General features: G+C 40.0%; 1 protein-coding gene and 1 pseudogene across 1 annotated transcript; one reads left to right on the top strand and one right to left on the bottom strand.

Annotated features, from left to right (window-relative positions):
* Positions 1-5,640: 5,640 nt before the first annotated feature.
* Positions 5,641-6,309, bottom strand: LOC117239847. Its single transcript, XM_033505676.1, has 2 exons — positions 6,268-6,309; positions 5,641-6,120 (listed from the first exon to the last, which is right to left on the bottom strand). The coding sequence occupies exons 1-2, from the start codon at positions 6,307-6,309 to the stop codon at positions 5,641-5,643; spliced, it is 522 nt and encodes a 173-aa protein (XP_033361567.1).
* Positions 6,310-7,735: 1,426 nt separating this feature from the next.
* LOC117239846 lies at positions 7,736-10,242 on the top strand (annotated as a pseudogene).
* Positions 10,243-19,695: the final 9,453 nt, after the last annotated feature.

The raw sequence follows: 19,695 nt of genomic DNA, 5'->3' as shown, positions 1-19,695 counted from the left end.
AGCTTATTATTCATTAGACATATTATTTGTTAAGCTTTGTGATAGTCTTGTATATACGTGTAAATATAATGTCTGCTTTGTGAAACGATGGCTAGTCCACGCGAAGAGTTGTCACGCGCCCAAAATTCCGATCCTAACCCGACATATATATATGTCGGAGAAGGGTCAGGAATAAGGTTGTGGGCGTTTGATGAATCTTCATTGCAATGGGTCATCGTCGTGTTATAACCTTATATATAAGGTACGGTCTGTTAATACGAGTATGGATGCTACCGACTCGACAATCAACCGCGGCGGTTGGACATTCGCGATACTAGTGATGTTGGTCTTAGGTTCAATAACGAATCCGCGGTTAACAAGATGATAGATGTACGTGCTCACAAAATCTAAGTCGGATGCGTAATGTTCACTGGTCGTAAGGGGTTACTCTTTTCGTCGATGAGATTGTCACGTAATTTTTAGGGTTGGTTGATGAAAATAAAATATAGTAACACAACTATTAACTTTGTTTTAATTAAACTTTATTATGAATTCAGCAATCACAATGTAACACACACTGAATTAACATAAATTACAATTCACTCCAACCACGTTATGTAAGACTTAGTTACAACAATACGTTAAGTACGCGACTGTTATAAGGGTAGAGACCGGATAGATATGTTGACTATTCTAAGGATACAGGATAAGTGAGTCTTTCTGGCGATACCATGTCTGAGGAAGGCTAGGGGTGGGTGTGTCTAAGGATACGGGACTATCGGATTTGTTGATGACAATTTTGGTTAAGGAAGTGAGGGCAGCAGACATCGTCTCCGATTGGATAATAAGACGGTTGGTGGACCAGGAAGGGTTTAGACGCCCTCACGGGAAAGTTGCGAAAGATGTGAAGAAAACCAACTTTCTAAGCTAACACGTGGTAGACAATAAACGTAAAGGGAAATCTAAGACAGGAAATACTCGCTTGGTTCGAAGGACCTTAACTATGAAAATGCCAAGACCCCTGGTGGGTGCTTATGACTATTGAGGGTGTGCACCAAGAATGTGCAGACATCTGGGTGCCATCCTGTCCGCGGTGTGTGGCCTGGTCTCTGATGTGAATTGACGTTACAATAGTGTCACGTAAAAATAGTAGGAAAATAATAATAAAAAGAAATGTTGGGTTCTTGAACCAGAGTTCGAGATACCTTTATTCTATAATAAGATTACAAGTGTGCGATTAGACCGTTAGCGAAAGACTAAAGCCTCGATCAAGATCCAGCCCTTCTAGATGTTCGTTTATCTTATACCTGCGTGCCGAATTCATATTCCTTTGTTTTGAGTTGGTGTCGTGTGCCAGGCGGTTCGGTTTTCCTGAGTCGGTTGGACATATTTGTCGACGTTATAATAGTGTCACGACCAGCTCAGTTCAAGACCGGAGATAAAGATGTGACGGCACTCGGCAACAATATATATGGCTGAAGCGGAGTGCCCAATGAACCATCAATATTCCAATGGTGCTTCCGTCGAATGTTCGAGAGGAAGGCGTGCGTGGCAACCGTCGCGGACGCCTAACAAACTCTAGGATAGTGGAGATATAGAGTGGTAACAAAAGAAAAATAACCGAATTCGATCGAATATCGAGTCGTAAGAGTCAATCTTGAAAAGTCACGCCTAGAGCTCGGAAGTAAATTGTAAGCCAAGTGTTAGAAAAAAACCAAGTGTTTTTATTTTTTCATCTTAAATTTCTTTTGTTATTTTTTTGTTATTTTACGTGACAATAGCTTGAATAAGTTAGGAAAATTATTGTAAGTAAAATGATGTTACGAATAAGATTTGGAGAAGGGACAGTTTGGAAAAAAAATGTTATTTTAGGCTGGAATTTGAATTTACAGATAATTATTTATAGTTCAGGACTGTAATTTAGAAAAATACGCGAAACTTTTAGTAAATATATATAATTCTTTACTTTGTATTAAATTTTTCTATGTACTTTACTGCAGTCTGCTACAAGTAGTATACCAATAACTAATTTTTTCTACGTTCGTTTTACTCATATTCTTAAGAATGATGTAAATAAAATGATAAGAAGAGCGTATCACAAGAAACGTTCGAACGTGTACGCGAATGAATGGTCAATAGCATGAAAATTCTTAATTAACCTCTTTACATTAAATACTTTCACGTGTCATTTCATTTCTATGAGAAAAATTTGAATTGATCCTAAATAAATAAGGTTTTAGCGTGGATAATGATTCTGATGTAACTATTTTCATTCATATAACTCATATGTCATTTGTAATTGTTTCTAAAATGATTTCGAAAGTTAATAGAAAGTTGTATACTTTTTTATTTTATTTTCTGATTTGAATTTCTATAAAATTTGTTAAGAGAATTATCTTCTTTGTCGAAACTGAAAAATTAAAATATAGCGCCTGTTCATTTCTTAAAAATTAGTTTATATACAAAATGTTACTCAAACATACATGCCTGTATTTATCATATTTCTTAATTATTTAACTATTACGTTATATTATATTTCAATTTTTGTATTAGAGATCTTTAAATTAATCAAACATCTAGTTGTTTTAATTATTATACGTTTGTTGCAATTAGTTCATGTTTAATAACCATTGTTTTCTGTTTAATTAACATCTGTTTAATTCATTTATCATTAATAAACTAATCATAATTATTTACAATACTACATTATAATAAATAAATAATCATCGATTTTCTGTTTAATCCATTGTAATAAATCCATCTATCAATAAATTGTTGCATAGGATAGAAACCATTGGAAATCCTAATTTCTAACATTTCTGAATAAAGAAATTCTATAATATTGGGTTGCCAACCCAATACATTCATCCACACGTTTGCTCTTTCTATTCCGAGATAAAACCTCAACAATATGGAAAGCCAAATTAACGAAGGTAATACAGGGAGCAGAGAATACTAACCAGAAGCAGAAGAGTTTCAAGAAAACATAAAACGCGGACACAAATTAGGATGGCTGAATAAAGTTACACGAGAAAGGCATGACACGTTGCTAATTTTTGTTTTTAAAGTTTTTATTTATTTATTTACATTTTACAATTTGTCCAGTAGGACATTTGGTAAAATATTATAGTGGTATACTAATATAACATGTGGGTGGCTACCCCCAGCGGAGTACCATCATTGTGTTTGTTAGGTTATGTCCTTTGTGAGATCTGTTGGGTGTTTCCTTTTTAATCTTCTTTTTATGCTTGATGTGTCGACCGTTTCCGCTGCCAGCCGGTTTGGGTGCGTTGCTATTCTTTCTCCGTGCCTTCTTGCATTTTTGTTAATCTCCTCCTTGACTGTTGGTATTCCCAGGTCTTTCCGAATGTCCTCGTTCCTAATGTACCATGGCACGTTTACTATTGTTTTGAGTATTTTCGATTGCGTTGCCTCTATTTTGGTTATATGGCTCATTGCTGCTGTTCCCCATAGTGCTATTCCGTACGTCCAGATTGGTTTTATGACCATTTTATATATTTTTAGTTTGTTTTCTATGCTTAGTTTGGATTTTCGACTTGTTAGCCAGTACATTTGTCTCCTTGCCACCTGTATTTTGTCTATTGTTGCCTTAATATGCTGTTCCATGTGAGTCGTGAATCTAAGTGGAGTTCTAGGTATTTGACTTGCCTTGTTTGTATTATGTGTGTGCCGTTTAGTACAATGTTTGGTGGTTTCTGTTTTCGCAGTGTGAATGTGATGTGTTTGCATTTTTCGGGGTTTGCTTTGATTTGTTTTGCTTGAAGCCACTTTTCTATTTTTGTGATATGTTCTTGTAGTAATGTAACTGCTGTTGCAGGGTTAGTGTGCCTGACTAGTACAGCTGTGTCATTCGCGAATGTCAGTACTTTGCTATTGTTAGTTGTTGGTATGTTGGCCGTGTATAATGTGTATATAATTGGTCCTAGGACGCTTCCTTGCGGAACTCCTGCCTTGATTTCTTTAGCTTCCGGGTGTGTGTTTTTGATTTTTACTATGAAGCTGCTACTTCTGCTGCTTAGGTATGATTTGATTAGTTGGTATATCTGCCCCGGGAACTGTTTCCTGATTGATTGTAGTAGGCTAGTGTGGTTTATTTTATCGAATGCTTTTTCGATGTCCATAAAGAGTGCCGTGCAGTATTGTTTTGTTTCCAGCGCCTGTAGGATTTCATTGACGAGTCTGTGCGTTTGTTCTATTGTGGAGTGTTTGTTTCTGAATCCGAATTGGTGGTCCGGTATTAGATGGTTCTTCTCTATTATTAGTTTTATCCGGTTGTAGATTATTTTTTCTAGTATCTTAGAGAACACCGGAAGTAGAGAGATTGGTCGGTAGGACTTGGTTTCGTGTGGGTCCTTGTCTGGTTTGGGTATCATTATGATTTGTGCCAGTTTCCAAGCTTTTGGAAAGTATTGTGTGGCGGATGAAGAGAGAGTTGTGCGTTTCGTCCCGGAACTACCGGTGGACTCGTCAGTAAGGCTATGCCCGGTAGTCCCTACCTTAGACGTAGATGGAGTCTCGCTAGGTGTGGTATTTGTATCAATCGCTCGTATATTCGACCGCTAGCGAGTTAGACAAACTCGTTGTCGCCGTAGCCCTCTAGTGTTGGCGGTTGGTACCAGCGGATCGCCCGGGAGGTGTTGCGCAGCGTTGATGCCTCGACCTGTCTGCGTCCTATTGATACCGATCCGCCACAATTGTATTCTTAGTATTGCGTTTACTATTATTGTGATTTGTCTTATCGCTTTTGACGGTTTTTCAAGATTTTGCCGTTAATTAGGTCGATCCCTGGTGCTTTATTGTTTTTTGTTTTCTCAATTCTCTTGTGCTGTTGCTTTGGGTCTGGTGTAGTGATTGTCAGTTGGTGCACTAGTAGTTAGCGCATCCTCGTCCGTATGACTATTGTGGTTGCTGTTGTTGATATTATGTGGTGTAAATGTGTTGTAAAGATGGTTGGAAAATTCTTTAGCTTACTCTTCGTTGCTTCTTACCCATGTGTTATCTGCTCTTCTGATTGCTGGGACCAGTTTTATTGTCTTCTTTATTGTTTTCGTGGCTTTCCATAGGGAGTAGTTGGAGTTCTCGTGCGCAGATAGGATGACCATCCTACGCGTGCGACGGGGATGCTCCAGGAACCTCAATGAATTAACTTCTGTTGCACCCTCTTCTCGCGTCCTCTTGTTCGAGCCAGTACTAGTATCTCCCGTCTATTGAGTTGGCGTTAGGGGGGTTCTTGCCCTTAGCGCTGCGCTTCTTCAGGCGTGGTCTGTTGGGACGGCGGTGGGGCGGCTCTAGGTCGCCTGACTGCCATCCTTCTCCATCATCTTATCCTGCAGGGGTGAGAGTTTTTCTTCCTCTCTCTTTCCGCTCGCTCCTTCGCGAGCATAACTCGCTCGCAGAAGTGGCGGACGGCCTCGTATTCCTGTGGCCCTCTCAGCATCGCCTCTATAATCGCTGGGAGGGTCAGTGTTCCTTCTGTGGCGTGCCGCAGGATGTGTCGCGGCAGCTCCCACGCCGGGCAGAGCTCCAGGGTGTGCTGCGCCGTGTCCCTGTCCTCTCCGCAGTGGTGGCAGATGTCTGTCGTCTCCCGTCCAATTCTCTTCAGGAACTCGCCGAACATGCCGTGTCCGGTGAGCATCTGGGTCATTCTGAATGTGAGCGGGAGACTGTGGCGGCTTCTCCATGCCGCCCAGTGTTTGGGAGGACCGCCTCCGCGTCCCGATGTTCACCTCCCTCGTTGATCAGCTGGGATCGCCACCGGCCCCACGTGTCCTCCTCAGCGGTTCCTATGTCGTTCGGAGCCGCCTGCTCGGTCGGATCTTCTCCCGGATGCCATGCTCTCCGGTGGGTGTATCTCTTTTTGAGCGCTAGTGCCCGGAGCTCCCACGGAGGGGACGCAGCTAGGGCGGTCGCCGACGCGTGAGACACTGTCCGGTATCCCCTAATGATTCTGATGGCGGTTACCCTGTGTAGCCTCCTCTGGAGCAGGATGCTGCGGCGGCTCGCCATCAGGTCGTCCGCCCATACCGGGGCCCCGTACATCACTCGGGACAGAATGACGCCCTCGTAAAGTCGGCGCACCGCGTCTCCCGCCCCGCCGATGTTCGGTAGCAGGCCGCACACCTAAAACACAACTCACATGGAAACAGCATACTGATTCAATAATAGACAAAATACAGACAACAAGGAGACAAATGCATTGGCTAACAAGTCGAAAATCCAAATTAAGCATAGAAAATAAATTAAAAATATACAAAACGATCATAAAACCAATCTGGACGTACGGAATAGCACTATGGAGGACAGCAGCATTGAGCCATATAAACAAAATAGAGACAATACAAGCTAAAATTCTTAGAGCAATAGTAAATGCCCCATGGTACGTCAGAAACGAGGATATACGGAAGAATACCAACGGTCAAGGAGGAGATTACCTGATGTGCAAGAAGGTACAGAGAAAGAACAGGGTCTTTGTGTAGCGAGCCACGGGACAGAAACCGTTGGAAGGTTGCTGTCCAGTGCCGCTACTGTAGTATAACGTTATAACGTATTACATTATACAGTATTACGCTTATATAGTATAACGTTATATATATGTCGTAGTATTGCGTTATATATATGTCGGAGATGAAAGGACATCGGAGCCTTCCTTTTGGTACTTGGAGAAAATCCCTTATCACCGTAATCTAGATTCTATCATAGGCGCAACTAAACAATTGTCGTCATTCTATCCCATTGTATTTGTTCGAGACTTGTGATAATGAGCTTGGATCGCCGAACGTAGCCACGGTCACGGGATGAACGTTTTTACCTAATAGAAGAAGTACCAATATTGAGGGACACACGCTGTCTTAGCACACAAGCCCCGGGAAGGAGCAATGTCGGCTCTACGCGGGTCTGCCTAGTAACGGCGCCTGGAATTTTGTTGATGTCCCCGGTCAATATGCAATTGACAAATGTGATCATATCAGTCTTTTATTCTTGTGATCACCTTGGAGAGTTTACTCACATCGTTTTGTCAGTCTGTTAGAACGATACCGAATGTCACTTTGAATATCAAAATATATTCCATTGAACAAAGAGTTTTCCCCATTGCCCGTGGATTCGTTATTGAACCTAAGAACATTGGCTTTAACATCTAGAGTGCCTAATCACCAAGGTTAATTGTCAAACTCAGTAAAATCAACATTTGTACATATAATTGTAAATATAATCTCCATTGAACAACAACGATGACTTGTCCTAATAAAAATACGTTACACGCCCCTAAGTCTAGCGACCACACGACATCAGAAGTGGGATCAGTGCCGTTTATAACTATGCAAGAGCATATAACTATCATGCGTGAGTTAATTCAGACGCTAGTGCAAAAACCGAGTACTGAACCTAAAAATTTATTGCTTCCGCGTTTTAATCCTGAAATCGCGGGTTCCGACCCAGTTGCAGTTGTTAATCTGATCATGAAAGAAAATCCATTACAAGGCAGTGCGTTATTTTCTGCTTTAAGTTGTGCTCTAGAAGGTTCTGCAGCACAATGGCTTACGCAAGTACTGGTTGGTAGAGATGTTACCTGGTCAGAATTTAAAGACCTTATTACTGTGCGTTTTGGTGGCAAAGAAACAGCAACCTCAACGCTAATGAAGATTAACGAAAAACCACTGAAGGATGAAACCATGGGAACTTTTGGCATTCCTTCCTGCTCCATTCCTTCCTGAAGGCGAGGTGGGAAAATTCAATTATGGCTGAGGTAATCAACGCTTCCGTCCTTTTTCAATTGGCCTCACAATATCAGCGTATTGAACGGGTAGCACTTACCAGTGATATCAAGACTGAGGATCAATTTCTAAATGAAATGAGAGCTCTCTCTTACGCGAAGAAGAGGCCGGCATCTTCGTCAGACAACTCATCAGCGAGTTCTGAAGCTAAACGACATAAGCCTCCTGATTACCGGAATAAGTGCCTCCAATGTAGTTACTACGGACATAACATAGCGGAGTGCCATAAAAGAATAAAATTTGGGAAGCAGAAGAACATACGAAACCCGGAGGAAATTCGACCAGCCGCATTATCAAAGGTGACATGTTTCAAGTGTCGAGAGTGCCATATTGCGCTTAGTTGTCCGTTGTTGCGGAAAGGGAAAAATAACAGCAGCACACCGAAAGGAAGCTATAATTCCAATAACGAGCGTCGGGCCGACTTCTGCGTAACGGAAGCTTCAATTGGTAGATTAACTCATCTGGGTGAGTCGTTTCCATTTTACTTCGATTCTGGAGCTGAGTGTTCGCTGATTAAAGAATCTGTGGCCATGAAATTTTCCGGTAAAAGAATGACTAATACAGTAGTAATGCGAAGAATAGAAGATACTTGTATTAAATGCACACCACAAATTTTGTCCGTATTAATGGATTTACATTGGAGATAATTTTTCATGTCCATGCTGATAGTTATTTAAAATATGACATAATGATTGGTCGCGAAATTTTGAACCAAGCGTTTGACGTAAATATCACTCAAAACAGCATCGCTATTAGTAGAACAAAAATAATTAATGCATATAATAAAGCCACTGAAAACGAGATCAATATTAATGAGGTCGACACCGATGTTATTGGAGATGATAAAAGCCGATTGATTTCTGTTCTTGAAAAATTCAAAGATTCATTCATTACGGGTTTCCCACGTGCTCGCGTAAATACAGATCAGTTAGAGATACGGTTAATTGATCCTAACGTCACTGTACAAAGGAGTCCTTATAGACTTAGCGAGGAAGAGCAAGAACTCGTATGTGAGAGGATAAACAAATTAATTGAAGCAAAAATTATACGGCCCGATAATTCTCCATTCGCGAGCCCCATATTACTCGTAAAAAAGAAAGATGGCTCAGAAAGACTATGCGTAGATTGCCGAGAGTTAAATAAAAATACGGTCGCGGATCGGTATCCTCTACCTCTTATTGCGGATCAAATCGCGAGATTACAAAAAGCGAGGTACTTTATTTGTCTGGACATGGTCAGCGGGTTTCACCAAATTCCTATTCATCCAACTTCTACGAAGTATACAGCGTTTGTTACCCCCGACGTGCAATACGAGTACGTAACGATGCCGTTTGGGTTGAAAAATGCACCATCCGTCTTTCAGAGAGCCATTCTCAAGGCCTTAGGCGACCTCGCTTATTCGTACGTTGTTGTTTATTTGGACGATGTTCTAATTATTGCCAACTCCATAGACCAGGCTCTGGAAGGGTTACACGTTGTATTGAACACCCTCGTAGACGCCGGATTTTCTTACAATTTCGCTAAATGTTCCTTCTTGAAGATGTCGGCACTCTATCTGGCATGTGTGCTTCATAACGGAGAAGTCCGTCCAAACCCGGGTAAAATACAAGCCTTGAGTTCTTTACCCGCACCGACGACTGTCACACAGCTAAGTCCTGCGGAATCCAGCTACCATTTGTATGAATTAGAGACGTTGGCAGTTGTAAACGCTGCTAAACATTTTCGTCACTATTTGCATGGACGAGAATTCCTTGTTGTTACTGATTGTAATTCCTTGAAGGCGTCCAGTAATAAAGTAAATTTAAATGACAGGGTTCACAGGTGGTGGGCTTACTTACAAACTTTTACTTTTGACATTCTGTACCGGGAGGGTAAACGAATGGCCCACGTAGATTTCTTCTCGCGAAATCCCGTAGGCTTGGATCACCGTACGATTAACGAAGTCATAGAGAAGGAAATCAATCTGACCGAAATCTCCGAAGATTGGCTATTAGCGGAATAACGTCGCGACCCCCAAATTTCTGAGATCGTTAACAGATTGCAGAACGAACAGCTTGCGGAAGACGTCGCGAATACGTATAAGTTGCGGTCCGGCACCATCCATCTTAAAATACAGAGAAAAGGAAGAACTCTCTGCTTGCCCATTGTCCCAAGAGGTTTTAGGTGATCCGTTATTAACCATATCCACCAGTCAATTATGCACTTAGGTTGGGATAAAACGCTTGAGAAGCTGTACGAGTATCACTGGTTCGAAGGAATGGCGAAATATGTTCGTAAATTCGTAGAGAACTGTCATGCTAGTCAGGTTTTCAAGACACATTCAGATAAAATACAAGCTGAATTACATCCTATACCTAAGACCAGCATATCTTGGCATACAGTTCACATGGACGAAACGGGCAAACTAAGCGGTAAAAGTGGTTCGAAAGAATATGTCATTGTTTTGGTCGACGTCTTCACTAAATTCGCATATCTGTGTTAGGGAAGTGATACATTTACACTGTACATGAGAGTGTGTGTGTAAGGGCCAGAGGGCGTCAAGGCTTAGTGGAGACAAAAGACTGTTGCCAGATGTTAGCAGAATCTAGGATAGTCGGTTGGCGACCAGCGTGCGTGCAAGACGTTCTTCAGAGTGGAATATAGATGTATAACTGTTGTGTGGGAAATATAGTCAATTATTTGTATTCCCAAATCCTCGAATTTCCTTAACATGGTAGCAGAGCGTGGTTACTAGTTTTGCAAGATATTTAGTGCGTGGTTACGATCTTGCGAGTGAGTTTTCAGTAAAGAAAAAAAAACTTTCAGAGAAAAAAAAAAGAAATATACTTCGAGCACGTAGGAACGCTTGAGTAAGAAAAGAAAAAAAAGGAAGAATCAATTAAAATGGAGAGATCGGAAATCATGATACCTATATTCGATGGTGAGGATTATGGAATGTGGAAGCAAAGAATCACGATGTTTCTCAAATATAAGGAATGCGAGGTTGTTACAACTAGAATGAAGAACGAAAGAGACGATGAAGACTGGGACAAGAAGGACTTGAAGGCAATTAATATAATTTATAGTGCAATATCGAACAGACAATTGGAGTATGTTAGGGAAGGAAAAACGGCGTATGGTATAATAAAAAGGTTCGATGAAATGTACTTGAAAGAGTCGACGGCACTGCAGATCGTATGCAGAAGGAGATTGGAAAACATAAGACTGGAGAACTACAGTGATTCAGCATCATTCTTTAACGACTTTGAAAAATTAATCAATGAATTAAAAAGTGCGGGCGCACAAGTAAGTGAGAGGGAAAAGCTGAATTACATGCTGAATACGTTACCCGAAGAATACAGCTACATAGCGGACATAATAGACGCATTGAAAGAAGAGGATCAAACGGTAGCGTATGTAAAAAATAAAATAGAGATAGCAGAGAAGAAAAATAAATCCAATCGAGGAGAAAGGCAAACCAACGCCTTTTCTGCAAAAAAGGAAGGATGCTTCAGATGTGGAAGATTAGGACACTTTGCGAGAGAGTGTCAAAATGGCGTCCAAGCGGGAAGCAGTAACGGCTATTGGCATGGGCCAACACGTGGTCGAAACAGAGGAAGAGGGAACAAAGGCAATACGAGCAGAGGACGTGGAAACTTTCATCGTCAATCAACAACCGGCACGGGCGAGCATGGAAACTCAAGAGCAGGCATATGGACAGCAACGGCGCACGCAGCAAACAGCAGTGAGACGAATGAAATAAGTAAGAACGAAATAGTGTGGTTATTAGATAGCGGTTGTACCGATCACATAATTAATAATATAAATTATTTCGATAAATCTATCGACCTAAAAGAACCGGTAAATATATATTTAGGCGATAATAGACCGATAAAAGCGACAAAAGTTGGGAATGTTATAAGTTATTTTGAAGCATTCGGAAAACAAAATGAAATAAATATGAGGAAAGTATTTTACGCGAAAGAAATGTCCGCAAATTTGATTAGTTTAGGTAAACTAACAGACAATAAGAATACGGTTATTTCCAAAGGAAATATTGCGAAAGTAATAGATGAGGATAATAAACTTACAGCTGTAGCGTTCAAAGAGAATGGGACATATAGAATAAAAAGTATATTGAAAGGGAAGAAGCACTTAGTAAACAGCGCCGAACGTAGTGGTATGAGTAAAAAGGAAAGATGGCATAGGATGCTAGGACACGTAAATTTTAAATATTTAGAGATTTTGGGTAAAGAGCAGCTAGTGACTGGCATACCGAATGAATTTGAAAAGGAACTTTTGAAATGTAGGGTGTGTATAGAAAGCAAAATGCATAACTTACCTTTCAAAAATAATCGAACTAAGGCTAGGGAAATAATGGAAATTATTCATACGGACGTATGTGGTCCCTTTAAGACCACCGGATTCAATGGAGAAAAATATTTCATTTCATTTATCGATGATTATAGTAAAATAGCTAGGATCTATTGTATAAAATCAAAAGATGAGGTCTTTGATTCTTTCGTACAGTTCGTAAATGAAGCCGAAAATTTAACGGGCAAGAGGTTAAAAATATTAAGATGCGATAATGGTAAAGAATATTTAAATAATCGAATTTATAAATTTGCTAGGGATAAAGGTATAAGAATAAATAATTGCCCAACATACGTACATGAATTAAACGGGACAGCGGAAAGGTATAATAGAACAGTGATGGACATGGCGCGTTGCTTGTTAGCGGAAGCGAAAGTACATAAAAGGTACTGGCCGGAAATAGTTTGTACAGCGGTATACTTGAAAAATCGAATATTAGCGAATACTATAGAGAGAAAGACACCTTTTGAAATATTCTTCGGGAGAAAACCAAGTGTTAAAAATCTACATCTATATGGAAGTAAAGTGTTTGTAAGAAGGCCAGAACAAAAAAGAGTTTCCAAATGGGACAAGAAGGCAGATATGGGAATTCTATTAGGATATAGTGAAGTAGGATACAGAGTCTTATTAGGTGGGAAAATAACAATAGCTAGACATGTAGAGGTCATAGAGACAGACACTAAATGTATCGGTTTTGAGGAAAATTCATCAGAGGCAGATAGAAATGATAGCGAAGATAACTATTCATTGGTCGGTATGGATAAGGAAGAGTTAGAAGGTAGGAAAGATGAAAATAATAGTAGTATTGAAAGCTCAAACACTCCTAGGAGATCTACACGTATTAAGAAAACTCCAGTAAGGTATCCAGAAAAGGAAAATATTTGCGAGATGCATGCAAATTATTGTAAAGTAGATATCCCTCGTACATTTGAGGAGGCGATTTGTTGCGAAAATAATGAAGTTTGGAAACAGGCTATGGATAAGGAAATAGAATGTCTCTATAAGAATAAAACTTGGAAATTGGTAGAAAGGGTAAAGGCAAAGAAGTATTAGATGTAAAATGGGTTTACACGAAAAAATCAGAGGACAGGTATAAGGCTAGATTAGTGGTAAGGGGATTTCAACAAAGAAACGTAGCCGATGACATATATTCTCCAGTGGCGAGTAATCAGACCTTTAAGATATTGCTATCATATTGTTGTCAAAATGGATTAATAATTGAGCAAATGGATGTAGAAACTGCCTTTTTAAATGGTGAAGTAAGCTCGGAGGTATATGTAAATCAACCAAAGGGATATGCGGACGGAACGAATAGAGTTTGTAAATTATCGAAAGCGCTTTATGGGTTAAAAGAAAGTCCGAGGGAGTGGTATGAGTGTTTTGATAAGTATGTGACGAGATTAGGTTTTAAGAAGAACAATATAGAGCCGTGCCTATATACTTATGGAGAGGGAGAAAATGTTGTTTATTTGTTAATATACGTAGACGATTTGTTGATTTGTAGTAAAAACAAAGGGAAGATACAAAGTGTAAAAAAATTATTAACTGATAAATTTGAAATGAAAGATTTAGGTGAAGTAAAAGAATATCTTGGAATAAATATAGAGTATGATTATTTAAAAAATGAAATGAGATTAAGCCAAAAGAAATACATAGAATCATTAGCAAACAAATATAAATTACATAACAGCAAATTGTACTGTACACCTATGGAGACCAACTTAAAAATTGAAAAAGCTGAGATAAATAGAGAGGACATTGGATACAAGAATTTAATTGGCGCATTGCTGTATATTAGTGTAAATACCAGACCCGATATAAGTTATAGTGTGAATTATCTGAGTAGATTTCAAGATTGTTGTAACGAGACACACTTTGAATATGCCTTGCGAATATTGAAATATTTGTACCGGACTAGAGATTTAGGGCTACATTATAAAAGAAATGAAAAGTGCGAAACGATAGATTGTTATGTGGACGCTGATTGGGCAGGAGATCATATAGATAGGAAATCGACTTCTGGGTATGTAATTAGATTGTATGGAAATGTAATTGGATGGAAGTCTAAAAAACAAAGGTATGTGACAAAAGCCTCGACGTATGCAGAGTATGTTGCTCTATCGGAAGTGGTGAGCGAAGTAATGACTATCAGAGAACTAATGAAAATCTTCGATGTAAATGTAGACGATAACCCTGTAAAAATCTATGAGGATAACTCTGGAGTAATGAGTATAGCAAAATACGGAACTTTTACAAAAAATTCTAAACACATCGAAGTTCATTACCACTACGTTCACGAGTACGTAAAGGAAAATAAGATAAACATAATAAAAGTAAGTACAGAAGAAAACACTGCGGATATTTTTACGAAGGCACTGTGTAGAGAGAAATTTGAAAGGTTTAGGTCATGGATGAATGTAAAATAAGAGAAATGTAAATAAAGCGATAAATGTTAAATATTTTGTTAATTCGACAAGTATGTAAATAAAATTAAGTGTACAGTATAAATGTAAGGAGGCATGTTAGGGAAGTGATACATTTACACTGTACATGAGAGTGTGTGTGTATGGGCCAGAGGGCGTCAAGGCTTAGTGGAGACAAAAGACTGTTGCCAGATGTTAGCAGAATCTAGGATAGTCGGTTGGCGACCAGCGTGCGTGCAAGACGTTCTTCAGAGTGGAATATAGATGTATAACTGTTGTGTGGGAAATATAGTCAATTATTTGTATTCCCAAATCCTCGAATTTCCTTAACAATCTGCATCATACTCGTAAAGTAGATTTCCTTAGTACCGCTAAAGCACTTAAGTACTATATTTTTATTCGGCAGTCCTTGCCGGATAATAGCGGATCAAAGAGGTGTCCTACGGGTAACGAGTTTCAAGATTTCTGTCATGAAAAACAAATTAAACTCCACTTGATAGCAACCGGTGCGAGTAGGGCCCACGGACAGGTAAAGCGTATTATGGGTATGTTGAAAATTATGTTCACAATCATAGAAACGACCGTAGCTAGACGCGATTGGCGAAATACGATTGGCTTTGAATTGCTCCACCAACCGCGTGACTAAATCGAGTCCATTGGAACTATGAATCGGTAGAACAGCAAAGACCTTACGACTCGTTGATACTCGATAATATCGAAGAAAGAGAAGTAGATATCTCCGATGCAAGACAGCAGGCAATAAAGAATATAGAGACTAGCGCTAAATATGATAAAGATATCTTAGTGATTTTATATTACGTAAGAATGAGGAAAGAAATCAAACAAAATTAGATCCAAAATTCAGGGATCCATTTGTAATAGCAGAGATTTTGGAAGGAGATAGGTACGTTTTTAAAAAACATTGGATGGTAAACGATCATACAAATACAGCCATGATAAATTGAGGAAAATGCCAGATAGTATCATCCCTGCTGAGTTGGATGTCTGTAGTGTGATGACAATGGTAATGCCAATGACGATATGAGTACACCGATCTCAGAGGATCATTAACATTATGGCCATAAGATTAAACATAGCGCCTCGAGGGCGGCTAGCATCTTTTTCTAACCATCGATATGGAGATTGACCAATTAGCAGCAACGCCAAATTCCCTTACTTTCTGAACGAAGGCTTTTCTCGACGAATCCGATGATTTCGTATCCTTAGACACACCCCATTATAGTTTTCCTCTGTGGCATCATCGGGACGGGAAAGGCATTCTCATTCGCGATCTCACTGATGAAAGGAGTAACCCTTTACGACCAGTGAATATCACGCATCCGACTTAGATTTTGTGAGTACGTTCATCTATCATCCCGTCGACCGCGGATTCGTTATTGAACCTAGGATCATTGTCATTAGTTTCTCGAGTGCCTAACTACCACGCTTACTTGTCCGGCTCTATAATAATCGTATTTGCACTAGTCAATGTCTTCTCTATTGCATAACGACAACGTGTAATCCAAACGAAGATTCGTTTCACGCCCCTAACCCTAATTCTAATGTCCGCTCCGACATCAGAAGTGGGATCAGTGCCGATTATAACAGTGCAAGAGCTTACGACCATCGTGCGCGAGTTAATTCCGTCGCTAGTGCAAAAATGGAGTGTGGAACCTAACAATTTTTCGACTCCGCTGCCTGGTGCGCAGCTACCAATCTGATTATGAAGGAAGATCCTTTACAAAGCAGTGCCCTGAATATAATTTCAATACCGAGTGTTGAATTGACTTCTACTTAGTGGAGGCGCTAACTGGTAGATCAAGCCATCCGGGTGAGTCGTTTCCATCTTACCCCGATTTCGGAGCCGAGTGTTCGCTAATTAAAGAATCCGCAGTCTTGAGAATTTCTGGCAAAAGAACGATTGATATGGTAGTAATGCGAGGAATAAGAGATATTGGTACTAAACGTATCGCTCAAATCTCGTCCGTTGCAGGGTTAGTGGTTAGAGATAAATTTTTCATGTCCTCGCTGATAGTTATTTAGAAATACGATATCGCGATTGCTCGTCAAATTTTAAGCCAAGATTTTGACGTTATTACACAAACTGGCCTCGCTATGTGTAAAACAAAAATAATTCATGCCCGTAATAAAACCGCTGAAAACGAGATCGATGTTAATGAAGTTGACAATGAGGTACGTGGTAGTGATAAAAGTCGATTAATCTTTCTTTACGAAAATTCAGAGATTCATCCGTTACGGGTTTCCTACGTACTCGCGTAAATACAGGCCAGTCAGAAATATAACTAATTGATCCTAACATCACCGTACAAAGGAGTTCGAATAGACTTCGCGAGGAAGAACGAAGAATAGTACGTGAGAGAATAAGCGAGTTAATTAGAGTCAAATACCATAAGGCCTAGTAATTCACCGTTCGCGAGCCCTATGTTACTCGTGCGAGACGAACGATGGTTCAGATAGATGATTGGTAGATTTTCGAGGATTAAATAAAAATACGGTCGCGGATCGGTATCCTTTACCCCTTATTGCGGATCGAGTCGCGAGATTGCAAAAGCGAGATATTTTATTAGTTTGGACACGGCAAGCAGGTTTCTCCAAATCCCTATTCATCCTAATTCTAGGAAGTATACAGCATTGATTACCCTCGATGAACAATTTGGATAATAAGTTGTTGTTTTTTTCGAATTCTTTTGTGCCTTTGTCCATCCATTCGATGTCCTTTATTTGTGTAACATAAGTGCGTGCGCGTTTAATGTTTCTTCTGGAAGTCATTTTCCGGACGACGATACTATGCTGACTCCGTCGAAAATGGGGATTCTTATATTTTCGGACAACCCTAATAATTTTGCAACTCATACTTGTCTAAATATTCTAATATTTATATTCTTCCTTGCTACAATTTTGTAAACCATCAAAGCGTTTACTACGGAAATCCTCAGGAGTAGTCGCACGCCAAGTCTTCTGTAGCATTTGACCCTTTTTAATTGTGGTGACATAAGAAATTATTTGGTCGGAGTGATCTGTACTACTCTTTCCTTCGTTGTATTCAGCAGCGGCTGCTGATTTCGATGTTGCGAACAAACGAAACGAGAGATCTTTCTTGAGATTCCTTTAACGTATAACAGCCAACGTGCCATTCGTACGTTGTCGTCTATTTCGATGATGTCCTAATTATTGCCGACTCGATAGATCAAGCTCTAAAAGGATTGCACACCGTACTAGATACCCTTGTAAAAGCCGGATTCTCCTTTAACTTTTCAAAATGATCTTTTCTAAGGGCATCGGTACTCTATTTGGAATATGTAATTTACGACGGAGAAGTTCGTCCCAATCCGGGTAAAATGCACGCCTTGAGTTCTTTACCTGCGTCAACGACCGTCACACAGCTGAGGCAGTTCATAGGTTTAGCCCTTTATTTCCGAAAATTCGTCCCTAAATTTTCACGGGTAATGAAACCCTTGTATGCGCTTACTTCCGATAATAAAACCATGACTTGGACGGATAGGCATGGAAAAATAAGGCAAAAGGTAATTTCCGCCCTGATCGACGCGCCGGTGTTAATGGTATTTGACCCGAACTATCCAATAGAACTTCATATCGACGCTAGTTCGGATGGATATGAGGTAAGAATAGAAGAAAGAATTGAAGGTAAAAATAGAGTAATAGAATGTTATAGTGTAGGAGGTAGCCCTGCGGAGTCTAGGTATCATTCTTACGAACTAGAAAGGTTAGCAGTTGTGAACGCCGTCAAGCATTTCCGTCATTACCTCCACGGACGAGAATTTCTTGTTGTCACTGATTGCAACTCCTTGAAAGCATCCAGTAATAAGGTACACTTGAATGACAGGGTTTACAGGTGGTGGGCTTACCTGCAAACTTTTACCTTTGACATTATGTACCGGGTAAAGGTAAACGAATGGCCCACGTAGATTTCTTTTCGCGAAATCCCGTAGACTTGGATCGCAGTACGTTCAGCAAAATTGTAGAGAAAGAAATTAACCTAACCGAAATCTCCGACGATTGGCTACTAGCGGAACAATGTCGCGACCAACAAATTTCTGAGATCGTCAATAAATTACAGACCGAAGAGCTCGCGGAAGACGCCGAGAATACGTATGAGTTACGGTCCGGCACCCTCCATCGTAAAATACAGAGAAAAGGTAGAACTCTCTGCTTGCCCATCGTTCCAAGAGGGCTTAGGTGATCCGTTATTAACCATGTGCAACAGTCAATTATGCACTTAGGTTGGGATAAAACGCTTGAGAAACTGTGCGAGTGTCACTGGTTCGAAGGAATGGCGGAGTATGTTCGCGAATTCGTAGAGAACTGTCACGCTTGTCAAGTTTCGAAAATACGAGCTGAATTACATCCTATACCTAAGACCAGCATACCTTGGCATACAGTTCGCGTGGACATAACGGGCAAACTGAGCGGTAAAAGTGGTTCGAAAGAATATGTCATTGTTTTAGTCGACGTCTTCACTAAATTCGCATATCTGCATCATACTCGTAAAGTAGATTTCCTTAGTACCGTTAAAGCACTTAAGTACTATATTTTTATTCGGCAGTCCTTGCCGGATAATAGCGGATCAAGAGAGGTGTCCTAACGGGTAAAGAATTCCAAGATTTCTGGCAAGGTAAACACTAAAACTCCACTTAATCTCAACCGGTGCGAGTAGGGCCAACGGTCAGGTAGAGCGTATTACGGGTACGTTGAAAATTATGTTCACGATCATAGAAACGACCGGGCGATCGTGGCTAGACGCGGTTGGCAAAACACATCTGGCTTATTATTATATCGACGACAAAACCCATTGGTAATCAAAAAAAGGAAAGGTACGCGAGCAAGTGATTAATAATTATAATAATTACTAGGAATTTAATAGCTAAAACTAATTCTGACTAATACATAATTGACAAAAAATAAGTACCTGAAGGAGTCGAAATACTAAGAACTACCAAATCATAGAATAAGGATAAAAATAACGAGACATTCAATATCTAAAGCGATATACGGGATCGCAGGAGATTAATTAAGCGTGACGATTGTAAAGAGAGCAGTGGATGTATGGTGCGCGCTATTGGCATGTAGAGTTATACGTATAGATCGACATAGATACGTCACAAATA

Source organism: Bombus vosnesenskii, unplaced genomic scaffold (genome assembly GCF_011952255.1).
Source record: "Bombus vosnesenskii isolate JDL3184/JDL3185 unplaced genomic scaffold, Bvos_JDL3184-5_v1.1 scf7180000014392, whole genome shotgun sequence".
Lineage (NCBI taxonomy): Eukaryota > Metazoa > Arthropoda > Insecta > Hymenoptera > Apidae > Bombus > Bombus vosnesenskii.
The sequence above is the reverse complement of the archived record's forward strand: the minus strand, read 5'-3'. Positions and strand labels throughout refer to the sequence as shown.

Excerpts from the sequence above, each read along its gene's own strand:
- LOC117239847 (XM_033505676.1), bottom strand. The coding sequence starts at position 6,309 with ATGCTGCTGTCCTCCATAGTGCTATTCCGTACGTCCAGATTG. Across the intron at positions 6,121-6,267 it reads TATTCCGTACGTCCAGATTG|GTGTGCGGCCTGCTACCGAA; the intron begins GTTTTATGATCG and ends GTTGTGTTTTAG.